The sequence below is a fragment of the Macaca fascicularis genome, chromosome 18 (assembly GCF_037993035.2).
Source record: "Macaca fascicularis isolate 582-1 chromosome 18, T2T-MFA8v1.1".
In the NCBI taxonomy this organism is placed as follows: domain Eukaryota; kingdom Metazoa; phylum Chordata; class Mammalia; order Primates; family Cercopithecidae; genus Macaca; species Macaca fascicularis.
Genome location: NC_088392.1, coordinates 1,558,464 through 1,578,028, shown reverse-complemented (window position 1 = coordinate 1,578,028; position 19,565 = coordinate 1,558,464). Strand labels below are relative to the sequence as shown.

General features: G+C 57.3%; 1 protein-coding gene across 7 annotated transcripts in view; it reads left to right on the top strand.

The window, feature by feature from the left end:
- Nucleotides 1–3,963: 3,963 nt before the first annotated feature.
- The window catches only part of NFATC1 (nuclear factor of activated T cells 1), a 129,417-nt gene continuing 113,815 nt past the window's right edge, over nucleotides 3,964–19,565 (top strand). For 3 of the 7 annotated variants that reach the window (XM_045378102.2, XM_045378101.2, XM_045378103.3), the window contains exon 1: nucleotides 5,739–6,160. In XM_045378102.2, the coding sequence (XP_045234037.2) occupies nucleotides 6,034–6,160 (127 nt within the window). In that variant the 5' untranslated portion in view covers nucleotides 5,739–6,033. Of the gene's footprint in view, nucleotides 4,122–4,786; nucleotides 4,946–5,738; nucleotides 6,161–10,217; nucleotides 10,363–19,565 lie in introns of those variants that run through there. The other 4 variants (XM_065533594.2, XM_065533593.2, XM_074022336.1 and 1 more) reach the window with 2 other exon arrangements.

The following is a 19,565-nucleotide window of genomic DNA, read 5'->3' as shown; positions in this document are numbered from 1 at the left end:
AGGGAATGGAGCTAGCTACATAGGAATAGTGTTTTTGTGTGTCACTGGAGTCAAAATGTATATGGTACATACTAGAGCAATCACTAAAACAACAAAAGTTCAAAAACTACACTAGAAAATAATTCACTTAATGCAAATAAATCAATAAATAATTAAATGAGGGGAAGACATAAGAAAAAATAGAAAATGGAAAGTAAAGTGGAATAGAATAGAAATGAAAAGTAAAGTTCAATAACATTAAATGTGAGTGCATTTAACAACCAATCAGAAAGCAAAGACTGTCAGACTGAATTAAGAAAACATGACCCAACATTATGCTGTCTACAGGACACACACTGTCTATTCAAAGGCACACTATAGACTAAAACGATGGCAAAAGATGACACACGAAGGAAAGGTGGAGTGGCTGCTGTTAGACAAAACAGGCTTTTTTTAAAAAGGTGTTATTAAGGAGGAATGTTTCACAATGATAAAAGCACTAATCCGTGAGAAAGATACAACAATTGTAAACGTATGTGCAGCTAATAAGAGAGTTCCAAAATCTGTGAAGCAAAAACTCACAGAATGAGGGGAGAAGCAGTTCAACAACAGAGAATGGGGACTTCGATACCCCACTTCCAGTAATGGATACAACAACCAGGCAGTTAACAAGGAAACAGAAGGCCTGAACAACAGTATCAACCAATCAGACCTGCCAGATATCTATAGCCAGCACACTCCACCCAACGGCAGCAGAATACACGTTCTTCTCAAGCGCACAAGTAACGTTCTCCAGGATGGGCCATGTTCTAGGCCATCAAACAAGCTCAGGCGGTTTGAGGCCAGAGGCCTGTCTTTTAACCACCACAGTAGGGTCTTCAGAGGAGGCAAGCGGAGACTTGTCAGAGAGGCCCTTAGGGCTGGGTGCAGCGGCTCATGACTGTAATCCCAGCGCTTTAGAAGCCTGAGGCACAAGGATCTTTTGAGCCCAGGAGTTCAAGAAATGAGCATTTATCGGCTGGGCGTGGTGGCTCATGCCAGTAATCCCAGCGCTTTGGGAGGCTGAGGTGGGCAGATCACGAGGTCAGGAACTCAAGACCAGCCTGACCAACATGGTGAAACCCCATCTCTACTAAAAGTACAAAAATTAGCCGGGCATGGTGGTGGGTGCCTGTAATCCCAGCTACTTGGGAGGCTGAGGCAGGAGAATCACTTGAACCTGGGAGGCGGAGGTCGCGGTGAGCCGAGATCGCACCACTACACTCCAGCCTGGGCAACAGAGCGAGACTCCATCTCAAAAAAAAAAAAAGAAAGAAAGAAAAAGAAAAAATAAGTAAGCATGTATTTTGCCAGAGTCTGGAGATTAGAATTAAATTGGCAAACCAGAATTGTAGAAAAAGCTATTCACTTTTAAGTATATTGCTGAGATTTTTTTTTTAAATCAGTGTGAATGAACCTCACAGCCATGGTGGGAGCTGAGAAAGAAGGATTTCCCTTTAGTTACACATCTGTGTCAGCACCTTCTGACTTTTCTTCTAAAGTCTGGGGTGTTCCTGGGATCCATAAATTTGGGGTTCAGAGTTTCTACACCATGCTGTTACTTGTGAAACATCTTTTTTTTTTTTTTTTTTTTTTTGAGACGGAGTCTCGCTCTGTCACCCAGGCTGGAGTGCAGTGGCCGGATTTCAGCTCACTGCAAGCTCCGCCTCCCGGGTTCCCGCCATTCTCCTGCCTCAGCCTCCCGAGTAGCTGGGACTACAGGCGCCCGCCACCTCGCCCGGCTAGTTTTTTGTATTTTTTAGTAGAGACGGGGTTTCACCGGGTTAGCCAGGATGGTCTCGATCTCCTGACCTTGTGATCCGCCCCTCTCGGCCTCCCAAAGTGCTGGGATTACAGGCTTGAGCCACCGCGCCCGGCCGAAACATCTCTTTAACCATGTCCCAGAGTTGCCCAGGAATTCAAGACCAGCCTGAGCAACATAGCAAGACCTCATCTCTGCAAAAAAATCAATAAAATTAGAAATACATTAGCCAGGTGTGGTGACGTGCCTATAGTCCCAGCTACTCAGAAGGCTGAGACGTGAGGAATCACTTGGGCCCAGGAAGTTGGGGCTGCAGTGAGCCATGTTCATGCCACTGCACTCCAGCCTGCATGACAGAGCAGGAAAAAAATCAATCAGGATCCTGGGCAGAGGGAGGAGAGGGGACTGGGGTGCAGCAAGCACTTGGGGATTGACTGAATGGCGTTGGGGAGAGATGCCTCCAAAGTCCTGGAGTGGGTGAGAATGACTGGGAGTGGCTTTTAGGTCAGGAGGTTCCTGCCTGGCCACTCCAGGAGGGGACGTGGGCTGAAGGGCATCAAGTGCCCTGCTGAGCAGTTTGGCCTTGATCCTCATGCCCTGGACACACATCTAGGGTAGGAAAGTTGACTGATCCGTTGGTGATCTGAGTTTTTAGACATGGTGGTAGTCCCTGAGGTGGGCGTTCAGGCCGAGTTTAGACAGGGAAACCTATGAAGTCCTTAGCAACGCTCCAGGGAAGGGGCGTGGTCAAAGAGATGTTTCACAAGTAACAATATGGTGTAGAAACTCTGAACCCCAAATTTATGGATCCCAGAAACACCCCAGACTTTAGAAGGCAAGTCAGAAGGTGCTGACACAGGTGTATAACTAAAGGGAAATATTTCTTTCTCAGCTCCAACCATGGCTGTGAGGTTCACTCACACTGACTTAAAAAAAAAAAAAATCTCGGCAGTTTACTTAAAAGTAAATAGCCTTTTCTATAATTCTGGTTTGCTAATTTAATCCTAGTCTCCAGACCCTGGCTAAATAAATGCCCATTTCTCCAGATGGTCTCAAGAGTCTCTGGACATGGTGGGGGCCCTTCCCTGTTGGTTGGAAGGTGCCTCAGGAAGAGGGTGGATTCTGAGTTGAGTCAGACCCTCGAAGGCCCCTGATGGGAGAAGCTCTCAAGTGACCACCGCTGTGGGCCAGAACGCAAAACTGCAGGAACAGAACATTCGCAGTGAACTACAGTTGTATTAAGTGATTTTCCCCAGCAGGAAGTGGCATCTGGCCTGCGGTTCAGTCGGGGGAGGAAAGGGTGGGCGCACCTGCCCCTGGCTGGCGCACCTGCCAGGGAGCCCCAGGCGGCACCGCCTGTGCGGAGCACCCCTGAGGATGGAAAGCCCCACGCGGGGCAGGTGGCACCGGCCCTCCGAAGACGGGACGGGATGGAGCGTTGAACTTCGGGGCAGCTCCGTGCTGGAGACGCCCGCATCTGCCAGGATGGCGTCTCCATAGCCCCGGTGCTCACACATGAGGCCAGGAAGCCCCAGCAACAGTGACCACCCAAGCTCTAGAAAATATTGGACGGGGTGGATGAACACCCAAGCGCGCTCCAGGAGAAGGGATTTGGCACCCCAATGGGCTTTTAAAACGGTAAGCTTCTAGGGGTGTATTTGCCCCAATAATCCATAGAAACAACAGTCGTCTAAAAATAGTTTTGTTTTCTGTCCTAAGCTCCTTTTAACTTTGTTAGTCATCACCAATCCTAAAATAAAACCCGTGTAACGTCTCCCCTAGTAGCGGCTATAAACAAACCTGCCAGGAGGCAGGAGGAAGAGGAAAGGGGCGCAGGGCGCGCGGGGAGCAGAGCCGGGGCCCGCGGTGGCCGCAGAGGCCGGGCCGGGGCGCACAGGCCGGGCGAGCTGGCCGCGCTCTGGGCCGCCGCCTCCGGAACTCCCTGCGCCTGGCGCGCGGCCACCGTGGTCCCGGCAACGGCATTAAACAGAGGGAAACAGACCCGGGATTCCGTCACCCGGGCGGGGGGATAAGGAGGGCTTTGAGAGCAGACAGGAAAAGGGAGCTTTTCTGCATGGGGCGAAAAAATTATTTATTGAAGGAGGAGGAGGAGGCAGCGGAGGAAGGGGAGGGGCGGGAGGAGGAGGAAGAGCCGGCCGCCCCCGCCCCGGCCCCGGCCCCTCAGTAGCCAAGGGCAGCCTCGCCAGGTCGGTCCCGGGCTCGAGGCCCGCAGCTGGGGTCGGGGGGCTCAGTCTCCCACGTGACCGACTGGGCGCGCCCCGCCAGACCTGGCCTCGGGATTCCCTCCTCCCGGCGAGTCTCCGCCCGCCCCGTCCTGGAGGTGGGGAGAAGGGGGGGGGTGGGGGACGGAAACTCTCCCGGCCAAATCCTGGCCCCAGGCCTGGGGACACTCGCGGAGGGAAGATCTAGAGGGGAGGGGAGAGGGAGGGGCGTGGGGGCGCGGCCTCGCTGGAGCCCCCCAGAACCCCCGCCCACTGGCCTGGGCGTCCTCCCGCGGCCCCCTCCTCCCCTCCCAGCGCCCGGTGCTCTGGGGCGCGTGCCAGGCCTGGCTCGGCGCGGGAGGGGCCCCGCAGGTAGAGACCCCTGGAAATGGCCCCGACGCCGCAGGGGCGAGGCGGCCACCACCCCGCTAATCTGAGCGCGTCTCTCCAGGCCGAGGCCTGCGGTGGAAAAGCGGGGTTCCATTTGTGCTGAGTCGGGGCGGCCGAATGGAGCCAGGCCTTGGGACGTGGATGGACGGGCTCTGGCCGCGCACCTTCGCGGGTTCTGCAGCGCCCGACCGCCTCCCCCGGCAGGGAGGAGGCGATTGTGGGGGGCACCCACGGGGCACAGTGATCCCTGGGGGTCTGTGGACGACCTCCTGGGCCCCGCAGCAGACACGAGTTTAGCCTTTGGGTTTAGTTTAAATCACATAAGGGTGTCGTGCAATCGATTTATGATTTCTACACACCAGACACTTTAACCTCCAATCCCCTCCATCCAAAGCCAACAAGAAAATGCGGTGCAGTGTTGGCAGCTGAGCTGAGCCCGAGGAGACGCAGGGAGACGTGACGGAGGAAAGTGTGAGTTGCCGGGGGGCCCTCCCCCCGTCAGAAGCCTCCCAGTCGCGCCCACAAAACGCAGCCCTCCGGGCGGCTAGGGCAGGTGAGCGCGTCCCTCGGCCTCCCCACGCCGGCCCCTGCCACAGGCCGTCTGGGTCGCGCAGATATTTACAGAATAAAAATGACAATAACTCGACGCCCGGGACGGCCACGCAATCTGTTAGCAATTTAGCGGGATGGGAATTTCCTTTCTAGGGCCTGCCAGTGAAGCGCTTTTCCAAATTTCCACAGCGGGGGAAGCCTGCGATTTTACATAATGACTTCAGCATGCCGGGCTTTCTCCGCACCCCTCCCCTGCCCCCGCCCCCGCCCCCCGCCCCTTTTCCAGCAGGGCCGGGCTCTCTCCGGACACCCGTGTGGACTCAGGCGTCCCGTCTGGCCCGTTCGCCCCCGTTTCCCCCGCCAGCCCCAGCGCCCCCCTGCCCTGCCCTGCCCCCGGAGTCCCTGTTCCCGCCCCTGCGCCCCCATCCCCTTCCCGTGCACCCCCCTCCCGTGTGCCCCCCTCCCCGTGCCCCCCTCCCCGTGCGCCCCTCCCCGTGCGGCCCCCCACCCCATGTGCCCCCCTCCCCGTGCGCCCCTCCCCGTGCGGCCCCCCACCCCATGCGCCCCCCCTCCCCGTGCGCGCCCCTCCCCGTGCGCCCCTGCCCCAGGGCAAGGGGCTGCAGCGGCGCGGGGAGGGGCGGACGCTCTGCGACTCGTCCCCGGGGCCCCGCGCGGGCCCGGGCAGCAGGGGCGTGATGTCACGGCAGGGAGGGGGCGCGGGAGCCGCCGGGCCGGCGGGGAGGCGGGGGAGGTGTTTTCCAGCTTTAAAAAGGCAGGAGGCAGAGCGCGGCCCTGCGTCAGAGCGAGACTCAGAGGCTCCGAACTCGCCGGCGGAGTCGCCGCGCCAGATCCCAGCGGCCGGGCGCGGGCACTGGGGCGCGGGCAGGGTTCGGAGGCACCGCGCAGGTCCCAGGGCCGAGGCCGGGCCCCGCCACGCGCGCACACGCCCCTCGATGACTTTCCTCCGGGGCGCGCGGCGCTGAGCCCGGGGCGAGGGCTGCCTTCCCGGAGACCCGACCCGGGCAGCGCGGGGCGCCCGCTCCTCCCGTGCCTCCGCCCGCTGCTCCGCTCCCCGCCGCCGCCGCGCGGATGCCAAGCACCAGCTTTCCAGTCCCTTCCAAGTTTCCACTTGGCCCTGCGGCTGCGGTCTTCGGGAGCGGAGAAACTTTGGGGCCCGCGCCGCGCGCCGGCGGCACCATGAAGTCGGCAGAGGAAGGTAAGCCCCGCGCGGCCGCCGTCCCCGGCCCCCCGCGCCCCCCATGGCCCGGGACGCGCCCCCGCCCCTGCCCCCGTCTCCCGCACGGAGGGGTCCCGGCCCGAGGGCGAGGCCGGCCGGGTCTGTGCGCCCAGGGAGCGGCGCGGCGTGGACCGCGAACGGCGTTCCCCCAGCTCCCGAAAGCCCGGTTCCGAGCGCGCCTTCTGCCAATAGGTGTCTCCTCTGTCCCAGCGCTGAGGGCGCGAGCCGAGGCCGCTGCGGGTCCCGCCGAGGAAGCGGCTCGCAGGCCAGCGATTTGGGGACGGGCGAGGCTGGGCCGTCAGGACCGCAGAGGGCACGTGGGAGGGAGGAAGGGAGGTTTCCTTGGGCGTGAAGGATGCCCCGTGTCTTCCCGAGCGAGGCAGGGCCACCCTCTGGCGCCAAGAGCGCGGTTTGGGGGTTCTGCGCCCCCCAACCCCACCCCGAGCTCGTGGCGGCGTCTCCCCCGCGCCGCGCCCCCGAACGCCCCAGGGCCGAGCCCATCACGCCGGCGCCTGGACCTGCAGGACCAGAAGACCCAAAGCGCGGCCGCGACACAGCCCGAATTTAAGCCATTTTGAAATCCTATAGGCAGGAGTTCCAGCCAGAGAAGATGTTTCAGGCGAGTTTGAAAAGGAACCGCCAAGTTTCGAGCTGCTTCTTTATAGTGAAAAAAAGACCGCACAGTGTGGGTCCCTGAAACCTGGTGTCGGGGGCGCTGAGAGCCCCCTGCGGCGCAGCCTCACATTCCACCCTCCCCCCCGCAACTTGGCTGGCGGTGCTGGGTGGGCTCCTGCAGGTGGCTTTGAAAATACCCCTGGAGAGGTGTGAGCGCCCGAGTTAGGGATTAGGGATTGCAAATGCTAATGGAAATTGGGAGACGCTTTTCCACATTCCTTACCAGCTCTGAAACATTTTATGTAATTTATTTAAAGGGCGCCAGCACACCTGCCAACGTACGCATTTCATAAGGGTAGACGTCCTTCCGAGCGCTGCCGCTTCCTGCGCGACCCTAGTAACTGCGGGGCTTGCTTGAGACCCGGGCTCCAGCAGCTCGGGAGAACTCGCGGGTCTTAGAGTTGAGCACGGGGCCGTGAGCTCCACGGAGGGGATCCGTGTTGTCGGTGCCCTGACGCTTCACGGGACGGGAGGTAGACACCATTTCATCCCAATGTTAGGAAATGTTTACGTGTTTAAACATCATGTTCCGTGTCAGTGTTTTACACAATGTGCTCTTGCTAGTAGTAGAGTTTAAAAAAATTTTTTTTGTTGTTGTTGTTGGAGTTTCGGTTTTAAATCCTGGGACACTTACGCTGCAGTGTTTATCATCACTCCCTTTAGAAAAGCAGGTCTTGCCAAGTTCAGATCTCTGTACCTGAAGAGCCGGTGGCCGACCTGTAGTAAGGAGCCATTTTGTTTTACACAAGGAAAAAACCCGACGGGGTAGTGGCTATTTTTCGTGTTTCCTATTGAAGAAAATAAGCTCGAAAAGGTCCCTGCTGCAAGGCAGTGCGCCGGGCAGTGACGCCCCGACCGACATGGGTGTATTTCATGAGGGCTGCAGAACTGGGCCAGCCGGAAAGTGTGATCTAGTCCTTGAGACACCCAGGCCAGTGGCATGGGGGAACGCGTGGTTTCCACACCAGCCTTCGCCGAGGCACGCGTGGTTTCCACACCGGCCATCACTGAGACCACCGGGAAAAACGCTTAGTCCTTCTGAGTAGGCCCCACGAAACCACTCTTGGCCCATCTGAGGACCTGGGCGCCTCCCCTGCGTCCGTCGGGTTTCGGGACCATCTGGGTGGACGCTCATTAGGCGTCCTGGTTCCTAAAGGCCCCGGGCTTGCTTCCTCATGGAGAATGCAGAGAAGTACAGGCCTGTAGGTAGCCACCCAGTCAGAAGTCGCTCCAGACAGAATGCCCCACGGGCTGGGACCGAACAAAGCTCACCCTGTTCTCTGCCACTTCACGGCGTTGTTTCCCAGCTCAGATTAGAAAATGGCACGGCGCTGGCACCCCGCTTCATCACACCCAGCGGGGCCTCTGCCTCCGCAGACATCCCCAACCTCTGGGAGGATGCGTCCAAGCTAAACACTTCCATGGAGACACCCAGTGTCTGTGGAACGGGCAGCTTTGAATCTGGACCAATAGCTCTGAACCATTTGCAGGAAAGAAGCCCAGCACTGGCGGCGGGGGCGGGGCGGGGGGCCAGGGGGCTGGGGGGGGCAGGGTGACTCCTAGGAGCAGCAGGGGAGCTGCGCCACCGACCCCTTCTCTGGGATGGAGACCAGTGCAGTCCTAGGACAGGGGCGCAGTGAGCCTCCATCCCTGCAGGGCCCGCGGCCTGGGGCCACCAGCAGGCGGAACAGTTTAGCAAAAAGTTTTAGTCTAAACAGATGATAAGGGCTGTCATTTGTGTATAATTTTATGGTGCGGGTAAAAAGGTGGCTGGAGTTTAAAAAAAAAAAAATGTACAGGCCGGGCGCCGCGGCTCAGGCCTGTAATCCCAGCACTTTGGGAGGCCGAGGCAAGCGGATCACAAGGTCAAGAGATCGAGACCATCGTGGTCAACATGGTGAAATCCCATCTCTACTAAAAATACAAAAATTAGCTGAGCGTGGTGGCAGGTGCCTGTAGTTCCAGCTACTCGGGAGGCCGAGGCAGGAGAATCGCTTGAACCTGGGAGGTCGAGGTTGCAGTGAGCAGAGATTGCGCCACTGCACTGCAGCCTGGGTGACAGAGCGAGACTTTGTCTCGAACAAACAAAAAAACCTGTACAATGAAAAGAGAAAAAATGAAACGTTGTGGCTTCTCCACAGAAAACAGAACTTCCACTTGCCCAAGGTCAGCAAAAACAGCAAACTAAAACAAAACAACGCTCCAACATGCATACCAAAATCAGAAGTATTATTAGAAACTAAATCAGGCCACACCGAACGATGGCTAATCACTGCAGATAACCAGCCAGTGAAAGGGTCTCAGGAGAAGCCCGGGGCCACCTGGGACTGGCGGGTTTCTCGCCTCTGGAAAAGGCAGTGCCAGCGGGGCAGGCCCGAGGGAGCGCTCCGAGGAGCTTTGGGGTTGCCAGCCTTGACACGCGCACCCCTCCACCCGGGCCGACTCCCCTCCGCCCTCAGCCTCCCTCCATCTCCTGCTATTCCAGATATCTGGTGTATGTGGTGCCGAGACCTCGGGGGAAGTTAGGACACGCGGCGGGAGAGGCAGGCCCAGGGCGGCCCCCAGCTAAGCAGCCCGGCCTTCCCGATCCCAGCCGGATCCCAGCCGCACACAAGCTTCGGGCCGCCGGGGGTGGGACCCGAACCCTCCTTCCCGCCCCGCTCAAGGAGGTCATCTTTGGAGGTGCCCCTGGAAGGACCAGCGGGTTCCCTGCGGGGCGGGGGCACGCAGGGCGGATGTTTGTAGGCTGGGGACTCGCAGGAGAGGGCGGTGGGTGCCGGGCCCCCCGCAGGGGGTTGCAGGCCGAGGGGCGCGCCATGAACCCAGCGGGAATCCCTGCGCTTCCCGGCGCCGTCGGGCTGAAATCGGGGTTCCCAGCGTTGGCGGCCTCGGGCTGGGACCTCCCCCCTCCCGGGGCTCCGCAGGGCGCGCACGTGGTGCTCGGGGGTCGCCGGTGCAGCCGCTTTCCCGAGGAGGCCCTGATTGAAAACTTGTTTTTTAAAACTTTTTTAAAAATTCGGTCGCCCGGGGCGTAGCCTTAGGGACCTGGTGCCACTCGTGCCCGGGGGCCGGAACCGTGGGGTCCCGACGCCCCCACCCCCGGGTCGGGAGGAGCCTGCGCCCGACCGGGACCCCCAGGGCACACGAGGCCGGGGACCCCTGGGGTCGCGCGCGCGCGAGGGGGCGGGGAGGACGCGAGCCCTCGGCCTGTGCTCGGCCCAGGGAGTTTATTTAAAACTCGGAAGCCGGCGGCCGCGAGCCGGTTGTTTATGTAAACCCGGAAACGCCCGGGGGGCGGGGGCGGGGCGGGACGGGGGGAGGGGCGGGGGTCACGTTACGCGGAGGACGCGCGGGCAGCGCCGGGAGAACCGAACCCCGGGCCGCCGCGACCCCGGCCCCGGCCCCGGCCCGACCCGCCATGACGGGGCTGGAGGACCAGGAGTTCGACTTCGAGTTTCTCTTCGAGTTTAACCAGCGCGACGAGGGCGCCGCCGCAGCCGCCCCAGGTGGGTCCGTCCCGGAGGGCGCGGGGTTGGGTCGGGGTTTGGGGGCGCCCAAGCCCCCTCCGCGTCCTCGTCGCTCCCCCGGGACCCCAGGAGTCCCCGGTGCGCCCGGGGCAGAGGCGCCTGCGGCCGGGGGAGCTGCGGTGCGGGGCGTCCTGGGCTCGGAGCGGGTTCCTCCGAGCGCTCGCGGCGGGGTCCTGGGGGAGAGCGCGGCGCGGACACGGGCGTGGACGGGGTGGTTCCGGACAGAGGGTCGGCGGCGTTGACAGAGGCGCAGAGGCGCCCCAGCTCCCCCCGACACCGTCTCCCCGACCTCCGCCCCGCCCCCTGCCGCCCTCCTCTTCCCCTCCCCCCTTCCTCCGACCTCCCCGCCCCCGCCAACTTTCCTTGGCCCCCTCCCCACAGCCACCCTCCCCCGCTGCAGCCGCCCTCCCCCCCCCCGCAGCCACCCTCCCCCCCCGCCGACCCCCCACACCCCGCAGAGCCCCGTAAATGTCCAGCTTTCAAGTTTTCCCCGAGCTACCATGACCCCAGCCTTTTCTTTCATTTTCTCTTCTCTGTGTCAGAAATAAAGTTTCCAGGTAAACAAACCACAAATAACTCCCCACTTCCGAATAGCAGCGAGTGAGTGGGGTGGGCACCCCTGGGCCTGGGCCCCTCTCCCACTGCCTGGGGTCTCCTCTGTCCAGGTCACCCCAGGCTGGTCCCCGTGCACCCTGTCTGTGCCCATCCCGAAGGCCTCGTGTCTGCTTCCCCCCCAACCCCCCTGTGCGGAGGTGAAGCTGGAGGAGCTTGGCAAGCAGGGACCTCCGAGTCTGTAATGAGGGTCATATTTTCCGTATCATTCCCTACTCTCTTTTAAAAAGTCCAACGTCTCGATCATTTTTGAAAATCAGCGCTCCAACCAAACCCGTGCTGCCTGCGGTTCATGACCCTCTGCTCCCCAAACGTCTTCCCTGCCCGTGCCTGGGTTCTAGGTCTTTGGGGTCAGTGGGAGCCAAGGCCGATGAGGGTGGGAGAGAGCCCCGCCAGAGGCCCTTCCCACCCGGGCTGCCTGTGGTCCTGGCGCCGCCTTCCAGAGCTGGTTCCAGTCCTCAGAGCTTGAGCCAGGGCATTTCAGCAGAAGAGTTTTCTACCTGACTGTGCCATGCAGGAATGTCGCCCCACTCCTGATCTCTCTTTACGGGGTGAAAGTCGGTCCCACCAGAGTGTGGCCACCGAGGTGGCCCCTCTGGGATACGTCGGGGCGGAGGCTTCCACGCCTGTGCAATTGTCCCGGTCGGGTGGGACCTCCAGTACACTCCCTGGTCGTTCACAGTGTGAATCACTGACCCTGGGCCTGCAACAGGCGCAGTGCGGCCGGAACCCAGCCCCTACACCCCAGTCAGAGGCGCGGGGGTGCTGCAGGACAGCGTGCAGCCCCAGCCCCTCGGCCCGGGCTGAAGATTTTACTGCTTTGCCTCCTGGAAGGAAGCACAGGGGGCAGTTATCCCCATGGAGCCGGGTCTGCCGGGCCCCCAGGGTGGGCTGTGCCGCACTGGGCGCCGTGTCTGGCTTGGCAGGTGCTCAGCGCATGCCCAGTGGCAAGGGCCACTTCCCTGCCTCCGTGCACACGTGACTGCGTAACAGCAGCCGCAGGGGGAGGGCACCGCCGGCATCCTCCTGTGACTTTACAGGTAACTCTAGGCTTATCCGGGAAGATGCACACGAGGCCAGTCTGTGCCCCTTGAGGCCTAGTCTCACAAGGACGCCAGTTGTTACACTATTTTGAGGTGGGCAGACTTCCTGGTGGCATCAGATGTGGGGACCCTGGTGAACTTGGGGTCCCTTCTGACCCGGAAGCAGGTGGCCTCCCAGGTGGGTTCAGGACACAGTCCTCCCCAGCACCCACCGGGCTCGTTCCCCCCAAATGCTCCTTGAGCAGAACGAGTGAAGCTGTGACCCTCACCCTCACCAGCACCCTGGGCCCTCTGGAGCTGCACTCTTCCCTGAGAACCCCGCAGAGCTGAGCTGCTGGCTCTCCAGGCTGCTTGTGAAACCTCTCTGCTGGGTCCTTGCCCCTCCAGAGACCACCGTGGTTTTCGGCTTTAGGAGTGGGGGCTCCGAGCAGGAGAGGCCAGAGCTGAGAAGAGCCCCTTCCTCCTTTTATGGTGTCAAGAAGTTGCTGGAAAAGCTTCTTTATGTATCACATACGTTAAGTGTACATATTATGTTTTCCTGTGGGACACCCGTGCTGTTTTCTCCTTTCTTTTTATTACCATTATTACTGCATTTTGATGATTAATTATTCAATGATGTTAATTATTTATATCACATTGTTAAATGATTACATTGACTCTCCAGCCTTTAACAAGTGATAGAAACTACTTCACGTTATTTCTGGGATGAGCCTGGATATAAATGAATAAATGAATAAGTCTGAGATCAATTGCAAAGCAAGGCAAACTGGGTTTTATAGATTAGACTTAGCACAGAAAGTCAAGCTTTGTTGTAAAGGACGTGGCCAGCCCTGAGCCCAAGAGGCAGTCTGTCAACCGGACCCCCCGAGAAGGGGCTGTACGTCCTGGCAGAGCTGAGGTCAGTGTACCAGGGTCGCGAGCTGCATCCGCAGGGCGGTTGTGTGTGGCCGGGAGCCTGGCCCACACCGCTGTGGCCCCCACCCCTTCCATCTCACTGGACTTAGGTCTTCACGGGGCACTTTGAGGGAGGGGCTGTGCCTTGTTCTTTATTTCGAAAGTGCTCGGCAGGTGCGAAGAATAGATATTCAATAACCATTTGTTGGGACAATGAAAAGAGAATGTTGTAAATAATTTCCCAGGCGGGATGGGAGTGGTGTTTGGGCTTCCAGGGTCTGGCTCCTCGCTGTGTCCACCCAGGAGCAGGCCCCGGGCTTCCCTCTGCAGAGAGGAGGCCCCGCTCCCTTCTGAGGCTCAGGAAATAGCTGCTTCGCTGTCAGCTGGGAGGCGGGCGTGCCCTGCTTCCCGCCCCAGGGCTCCTGTTTTCTAAGTTATTTTGGCCAGCCGGGCTGCTGCCAGCACGGTCGCCGTGGCAACTCGGAGGAAATTGGCCAAGGCCTCTATGTTTGGGCTGGAGCCTCCCTGGCAGTCAGGGCCACCCTCCGAACCTCTGTGTGCCCGGGTCTGCCGCTGGCCTGTGCCCACTGCTGGGGCATTTAATGGTTCCCTGTGGAAAGAGAACATCTTATGCAGAAATGAAGCTTTGGAAGACTTTTATTCTCAAGTCCATTTTCACCAAATAGGATTTATCTTCCCCAAGAGGGCCTGAGGTGCCCTTGGCTGGTCAGGGGCTGCCGCAGGAAACCCGTGGCAGAGACACCTGGTGAGCAGAGAGGTCCCAGGACAGTGCTGAATTAGGAATGCGCTGTTGTTCAGGTTCAGTGTTTTAGGAGGGCGTTTCTGCTATTACCATGCACAGCTCACCCCCTGAGGTTCCAGAGGTGTTTCTGCGGAGGGTGGAGTTATCTGGCAGATTGGAATATTTCAGTTCTGTGTCGTGCTTTTCAAAGGAAGATCTCAGCCAGCCATGAACAACTCGGATATTTTTTAATTCCTTGAAAACAGAATTCAAAAAGGATGCTTTACAGCGATGTGTGCGTCTGACCAGGGGGAATATTGCAGTACCTCTGAGGAACGATGTCCCAGGTTGGGCCCCGGGCTGGACGAAGGACCCTTCTTAAGGCGTTGGCGTGCGTATTTATGGAACATTAAATACGGTTTGTTTGCGCTGTGATGAGGCCATCCTATTTGCCTTTGTAAATCTTTCTTGCTGGCAGATTGTTGGGGGAACGGTGTCTGGGAAGCTGTTGCTGTCTGTCATGCCACGGGCCTGACCATGTCCTGGTGCCACTGTGAGGCAGCGTTTCCCGGGCCTGCTAAGCACATTGCTTCCAACAGCACGGTCTTGGCGTGGATCGCTCTGCTTCGTTTTATTTCCAGTACATGCACAGTTGTCATCTGGCCTCACCCACAGCAGACTCCGTGGCTGTCTGGAGAGGTGACAGCAGTGCCTGGGGGTCCACCTGCAGTTCAGCCCCAGCACGTGCTGAAGGGGATGTTCCTTAAAATGAAAAATAACATCATCTGTGACGGCCGCCTCTCAGAGTTTGTGAAAGACGAGAGATCTGGCTGTGGCCAGAGTTGGTGATTCTTGTCGGCAGTGCTGGCCTGATGCGCAAGGCGGAGGTGTGGCTGTCCTGCCCTGCACACAGCGAGTGAGGGAGTGACCATCTGGGAACTGCGTGTTGTGAGGGGCAGGTGCCCGGGGGCTCAGCAGGGCGGGGTCTGCAAGGTTAGAATGCTGCCCACCCGTAGGGAGCCCTGACCAGAAGTATTTCATGTATTAATTTAATGTCATGCACCAATACGGTTTTTTGTGGTCGTTCAGAAACGAGAAAGGTATGTGGTTCTGCAGTGAATTATTTCTCAGAGTGAGACAGATCACTTTTAACAGCTCTGACATGTGGAACTTGCTGAGGCCAGTGGGACTGGGCCGGCCTGAGAGCTGGTGCTCCCCGCGTGGCCACCTGTGTGTCATGGGGCACCTGATGGCTGAGCAAGCCGGTGAGGATCAGGGGACTCAAAAGTGGGGAGATGGTGCCTTCAGCGGAGGGGCCATGCCGTTACCTTCTGTTAAGGGATTTTGAATGTGCTCTCCGTGATCATCGCCTAGAACCCAGCTCTGTCTCCCTGCTCACCTGCACTGTAATTTAATGAACCCTCCTTAGCAAAGAGCCAGGCGCTCCAACACGGTGGCCAGGGAGTGGGGTCCCCGAGCTCGGCGGTGGCGTCTGGCGTGACATGAGTCAGCCAAGCAGCTCAGAATCATTAAGAAAGTTACTGGGAATATTTTCCTTTCATGTAAATATGACCCCTTTGAATAGTTAAATAACTCAGATTTGAATATGGTTTAGGTGGGTCATGAAACCAAATTCACTGGGAGCTGGGAGGGAGGGGCTCACAGCCAGGACAGTGGCCCCTGGTGTGTGGGGCTTGGCCTCTGGGGGCAGCTTGACCCCCCACCTTGCTCTTGTTCTAGGAAGAACAAGGGAACTTTATCCACCACCCGCCCTCCAAGGACCTGGGCAAGGGATCCTAATGAAATTCAGGCATTTGAGCTTTCATTTTGCCATTGTTTGATCAGGGAAAACTCATGCTTAGGTGAGACCTTTTTGTTTTTTAATAAAAGCTTTATGGTGTTTCTTTGCCTCATTGAATCAGGTTTTATTGCAATACTTTAGTTTAAATAAAGACCCCTGGTGCTGTGGGCGTCCGTGGGCCTCGCTGCATGCACTTCCTGCTCTGGCTACGGGTGGAGTCTCCTCCTCTTCCTCACTTCCCCTCATGCCCGGGCCCCTGTCACATAAACATCAAGGGCTACAGCCCCAGAGGACTTGCACACAGAGACCTGTGAGGTCCGCCTCCCCTTTCCTGCCCCGTTTCATCTAGAACCTTCCGGTAATCTGGCTCTAGTACCCCATGTGACCCAGCTCTGGGCTCTGCCACTGGCTGGGCACCCGTTTCAGGGCTGAGTACTGTGGGAGGGTGAGTGGTGGGGAGGCCCCAAGATTTGCTCTGTTAATTGCTAGGATTTTTAAAAATTCTTCAGAATTACCTTCCTACCAACAAATGGTAGTTCAACTGTGGCATCAGCTGTCTTGGAAATAAATATTCTTTTGATTGGGAAACAGGAAGTGTAGGAATCTGTACATTAATCAACTGCAGTGAAGCCACCTTTGAGGTCTGGACAGTGAGGGGAAGTGTGTGGAGCAGGTGGGGCCTGAAGAGCCAGTTGAAGGCCACGGATACCTCCAAGAGGAAGTCGGGGTGTGGGAGGGAGGTTGGGCCCCCGTAATCGGATCCCCGCCGCCTTCACGTTCCCTCAGCTCCGCTCCTGTGCTTCCGCGTCTCCTGGAGTTGATGACTGGTTTGAGACGGAAGCTCATTCCTAACGGAATGTTATGTTTCTGCTCCAACAGGCGAAAGGGCTTCTAGACAAATAAGCGTGCCCAGCACTAAGTGTGGGTGTGAGTTCCTGCGCCGGTGTGTATAACGTAGCATTTCTGGCTAAGGAATATCTTTCAGACAACTTTTGGTGAGAATGCAGAGTAGTGAACAGGTGGCTCGGCATGCTGCCTCAGCGGGAACCCCCCAGGAGCTGCAGACCTGTGAACAGGTGGCTCTGTGTGGTGCCCCAATGGGAACCCCCCAGGAGCCGCAGGCCTGCGCTCGACAAAACCCCCTCATTGGTCCCCCACCCCGCCTTCCTTGTGTCCACCGTGGGACCCCCAGACGCAGAGCTAGTCATGGCTCTGTGGGTCTCCTGCAGCACTGTGCGCTGGGCAGACATCAGGGCTGGCCTAGCATGGGCACCCGGGCGTGTGGGGCACCCGGGCGTGTGGGGCACCGGGCAGAGGGGACCTGCCTGTGTGGCCTGTTGTCCAGCGGATCTGACGCAGCCGGCTCAGGAGCTTTGCACGGGCCACGGAGGGGCCGCTGTGACGCCCAGGCGGAGCGCTCAGAGGGCTACCGCTTGCCTGGCCCAGAGCCCCCCAGGTATCACCAGCAGATCGGAGGACTTCAAATTCTCCTTGGAAGCCTCACCTTCTCCAGGAAGCTGCTTTCCAGCTCCATTTTTAGAAAGATGGTCGCCGAAGTTTTAGCATTGGAGCCTGGTGTTTGCCTGAAGTGTCCAGTGAGCATGGAGCGTGGCGTGGAGTATGGGGGGCCCAGTGGATGCCGGTGAACACGGGTGGTCAGTCCCAGCGCTGGCGTTTCGCGGCTGGGGCAGCCCCCGGGGATGGTGTGTGTGTCCTGACCAGAGGCCAGGCTGGATGCTGGCATTGGCGTCAGGATGCCCAGCTCCAGCTCCACCCCAGGCCCCGCCTGTGGCTCTGGGAAAAGAAAGACCTCCTTGTTGATTGATTTATTGATTTGACAGAGTCTTGCTGTGTCACCCAGGCTAGAGTACAGTAGCGTGATCGCAGCTCACTGCAACCTTCACCTCCCGGGCTCAAGTGATCCTGCTGCCTCAGCCTCCCGAGTAACTGGGACTACAGGCACGCGCCACCTTGCCTGGCTACTTGTATTTTTTGTAGAGATAGGGTTTCATCATGTTGCACAGATTGGTCTCGAACTTCTGACCTCAGGTGATCTGCCCCCTCGGCCTCCCAAAGTGCTGGGATTACAGGCATGAGCTGCCACCGTGCCTGGCCACCTCCTGGATTTATTGACAATTCCTGTTCTCTCTTGGGTGCAGGAGACTGCATGGCTCCCATCCTCTTGAGGGCATTTCTTTATGATGGGGAAGGCGGGACTGGGGCCTGGCTAGCACCATCCCCAAGGTGCTCAGCCTTAGCTAAGGGGCCCTTCCCGTACAAAGACGTCCTGAGCAGGTCTCAGCTCCCACCCCTGAGAGCTTCTGGTCACACCTGTGAGGTGTGGCTCCATCGCAGTTCTGTTTTTTTCTCTTTGTCACAGCTCTGGCCCCTGAGTGTCTGCAATTTCCAGAAGGCAGCTGTGACTCCTGGCATTGAGGCCACAGTGTGTCCTCTTACCAGGCCGCCATGCCGTGTTTCCCACCTATCTGCGCGTTAGAACCATTTCTGTTAGTAAATACAGTGGGGTTTGGATTGGTATTTTGAGACCCTCGATTTTCTTGGCATTTATCCTTGTTGGTTTCTGAACCACAACTTAGCAGAAAGACAGTACTGTCCTTGAATAAAAATCTTCCAGCCAGTGCATTTGCACCAGGAGATGAATATAGGATTTCCATGTGCTTGTTTGTATTATTTAGAGGCCTGGGAATACCCATCTCCAGGCATGTAATCATGAGGTTCCAAGATGTCATAAAAAGTCTTTTCAAATCAGAAATCCAGAAGCACATCTTTCCTGTAAAAATTACTAATTTCCCTAATAATGATTTTAAAAAATATTTTGAGTGTAATTAACACATAATGATCCTTAGAATTAGCTGTGTACCGGAATCTTCTGTTTTGTTCTAAAAGATGGATTCCTAGGACATGAGCCAGTTTCAGAATCTCCGTGAGGGGGATTTCAGAGTCTGTGTTTTCATCCAATCCTTGAGGAGTTTTCTTTGTTGCTGGTGATGAGGGCAGCTTGACAGTGAAAGGCCTATTAAAATCTGTTTACATCTCTAGGTCCTTAGATCTAAAACACATCCATCCATCCACCCACCCACCCTCCTATCCACCATCCATCCATCGTCAAACCATTATTTCACCATTCCCTATCCATCCATCCATCATCCATCTATTATTCCTCCATTCCCTATCCATCTGTCCTCATCATCATCCATCCTTCCATCATCCATCCATTATTCCTCCATTCCCTATCCATCCATCTGTCCATCCGTCCATCATCATCCATCCATCCATCATTCATTATTTCTCCATTCCCTATGCATCCATCTATCTATCATCATCATCCATCATCCATCCGTTATTCCTCCATTCCTCATCCATCCGTCCTCATCCATCCATTATTCCTCCATTCCGTATCCATCCATCCATCATCATCCATCAATTATCCATCCATCTATCATTCATCCATTATTCCTCCATTCCCTATCTACTCATCCATCTATCCATCCATCCATCATCATCATCCATCCATTATTCCTCCATTCCCTATCCATCCATCTGTCCATCATCATCATCCATCCATCATCCATCCATTATTTCTCCATTCCCCATCCATCCATCCATCCATCCATCATCCATCCATCATCATCATCCATCCATTACTCCTCCATTCTCCATCCATCCATCCATCATCATCCATCCATCATCCATGCATCATCATCCATCATCCATCCATTATTCCTCCATTCACTATCCATTCATTCATCCATCCATCATCCATCCTTTATTCCTCCATTCCTCATCCATCCATCCATCACCATCCATTCATCTATCCATCCATGCATCCACCAGTTATCTATCATGCCTCCATCCCCAATCCATCATTCATCCATCGCTTACCTGTCCATCCATCCATCATCCATCCATTCATCCACCCACCCATCCACCCGTCCATAGCCCATCTCTTCATCCCTCATTCCTCCCTTGTTTGTCCATCACCATCCATCCATCCACCTACCCTCCATCTACCCATCATCCCTTCACCCACCATGTCCATCATGATCCATCCATCAGTTTATTTACCTGT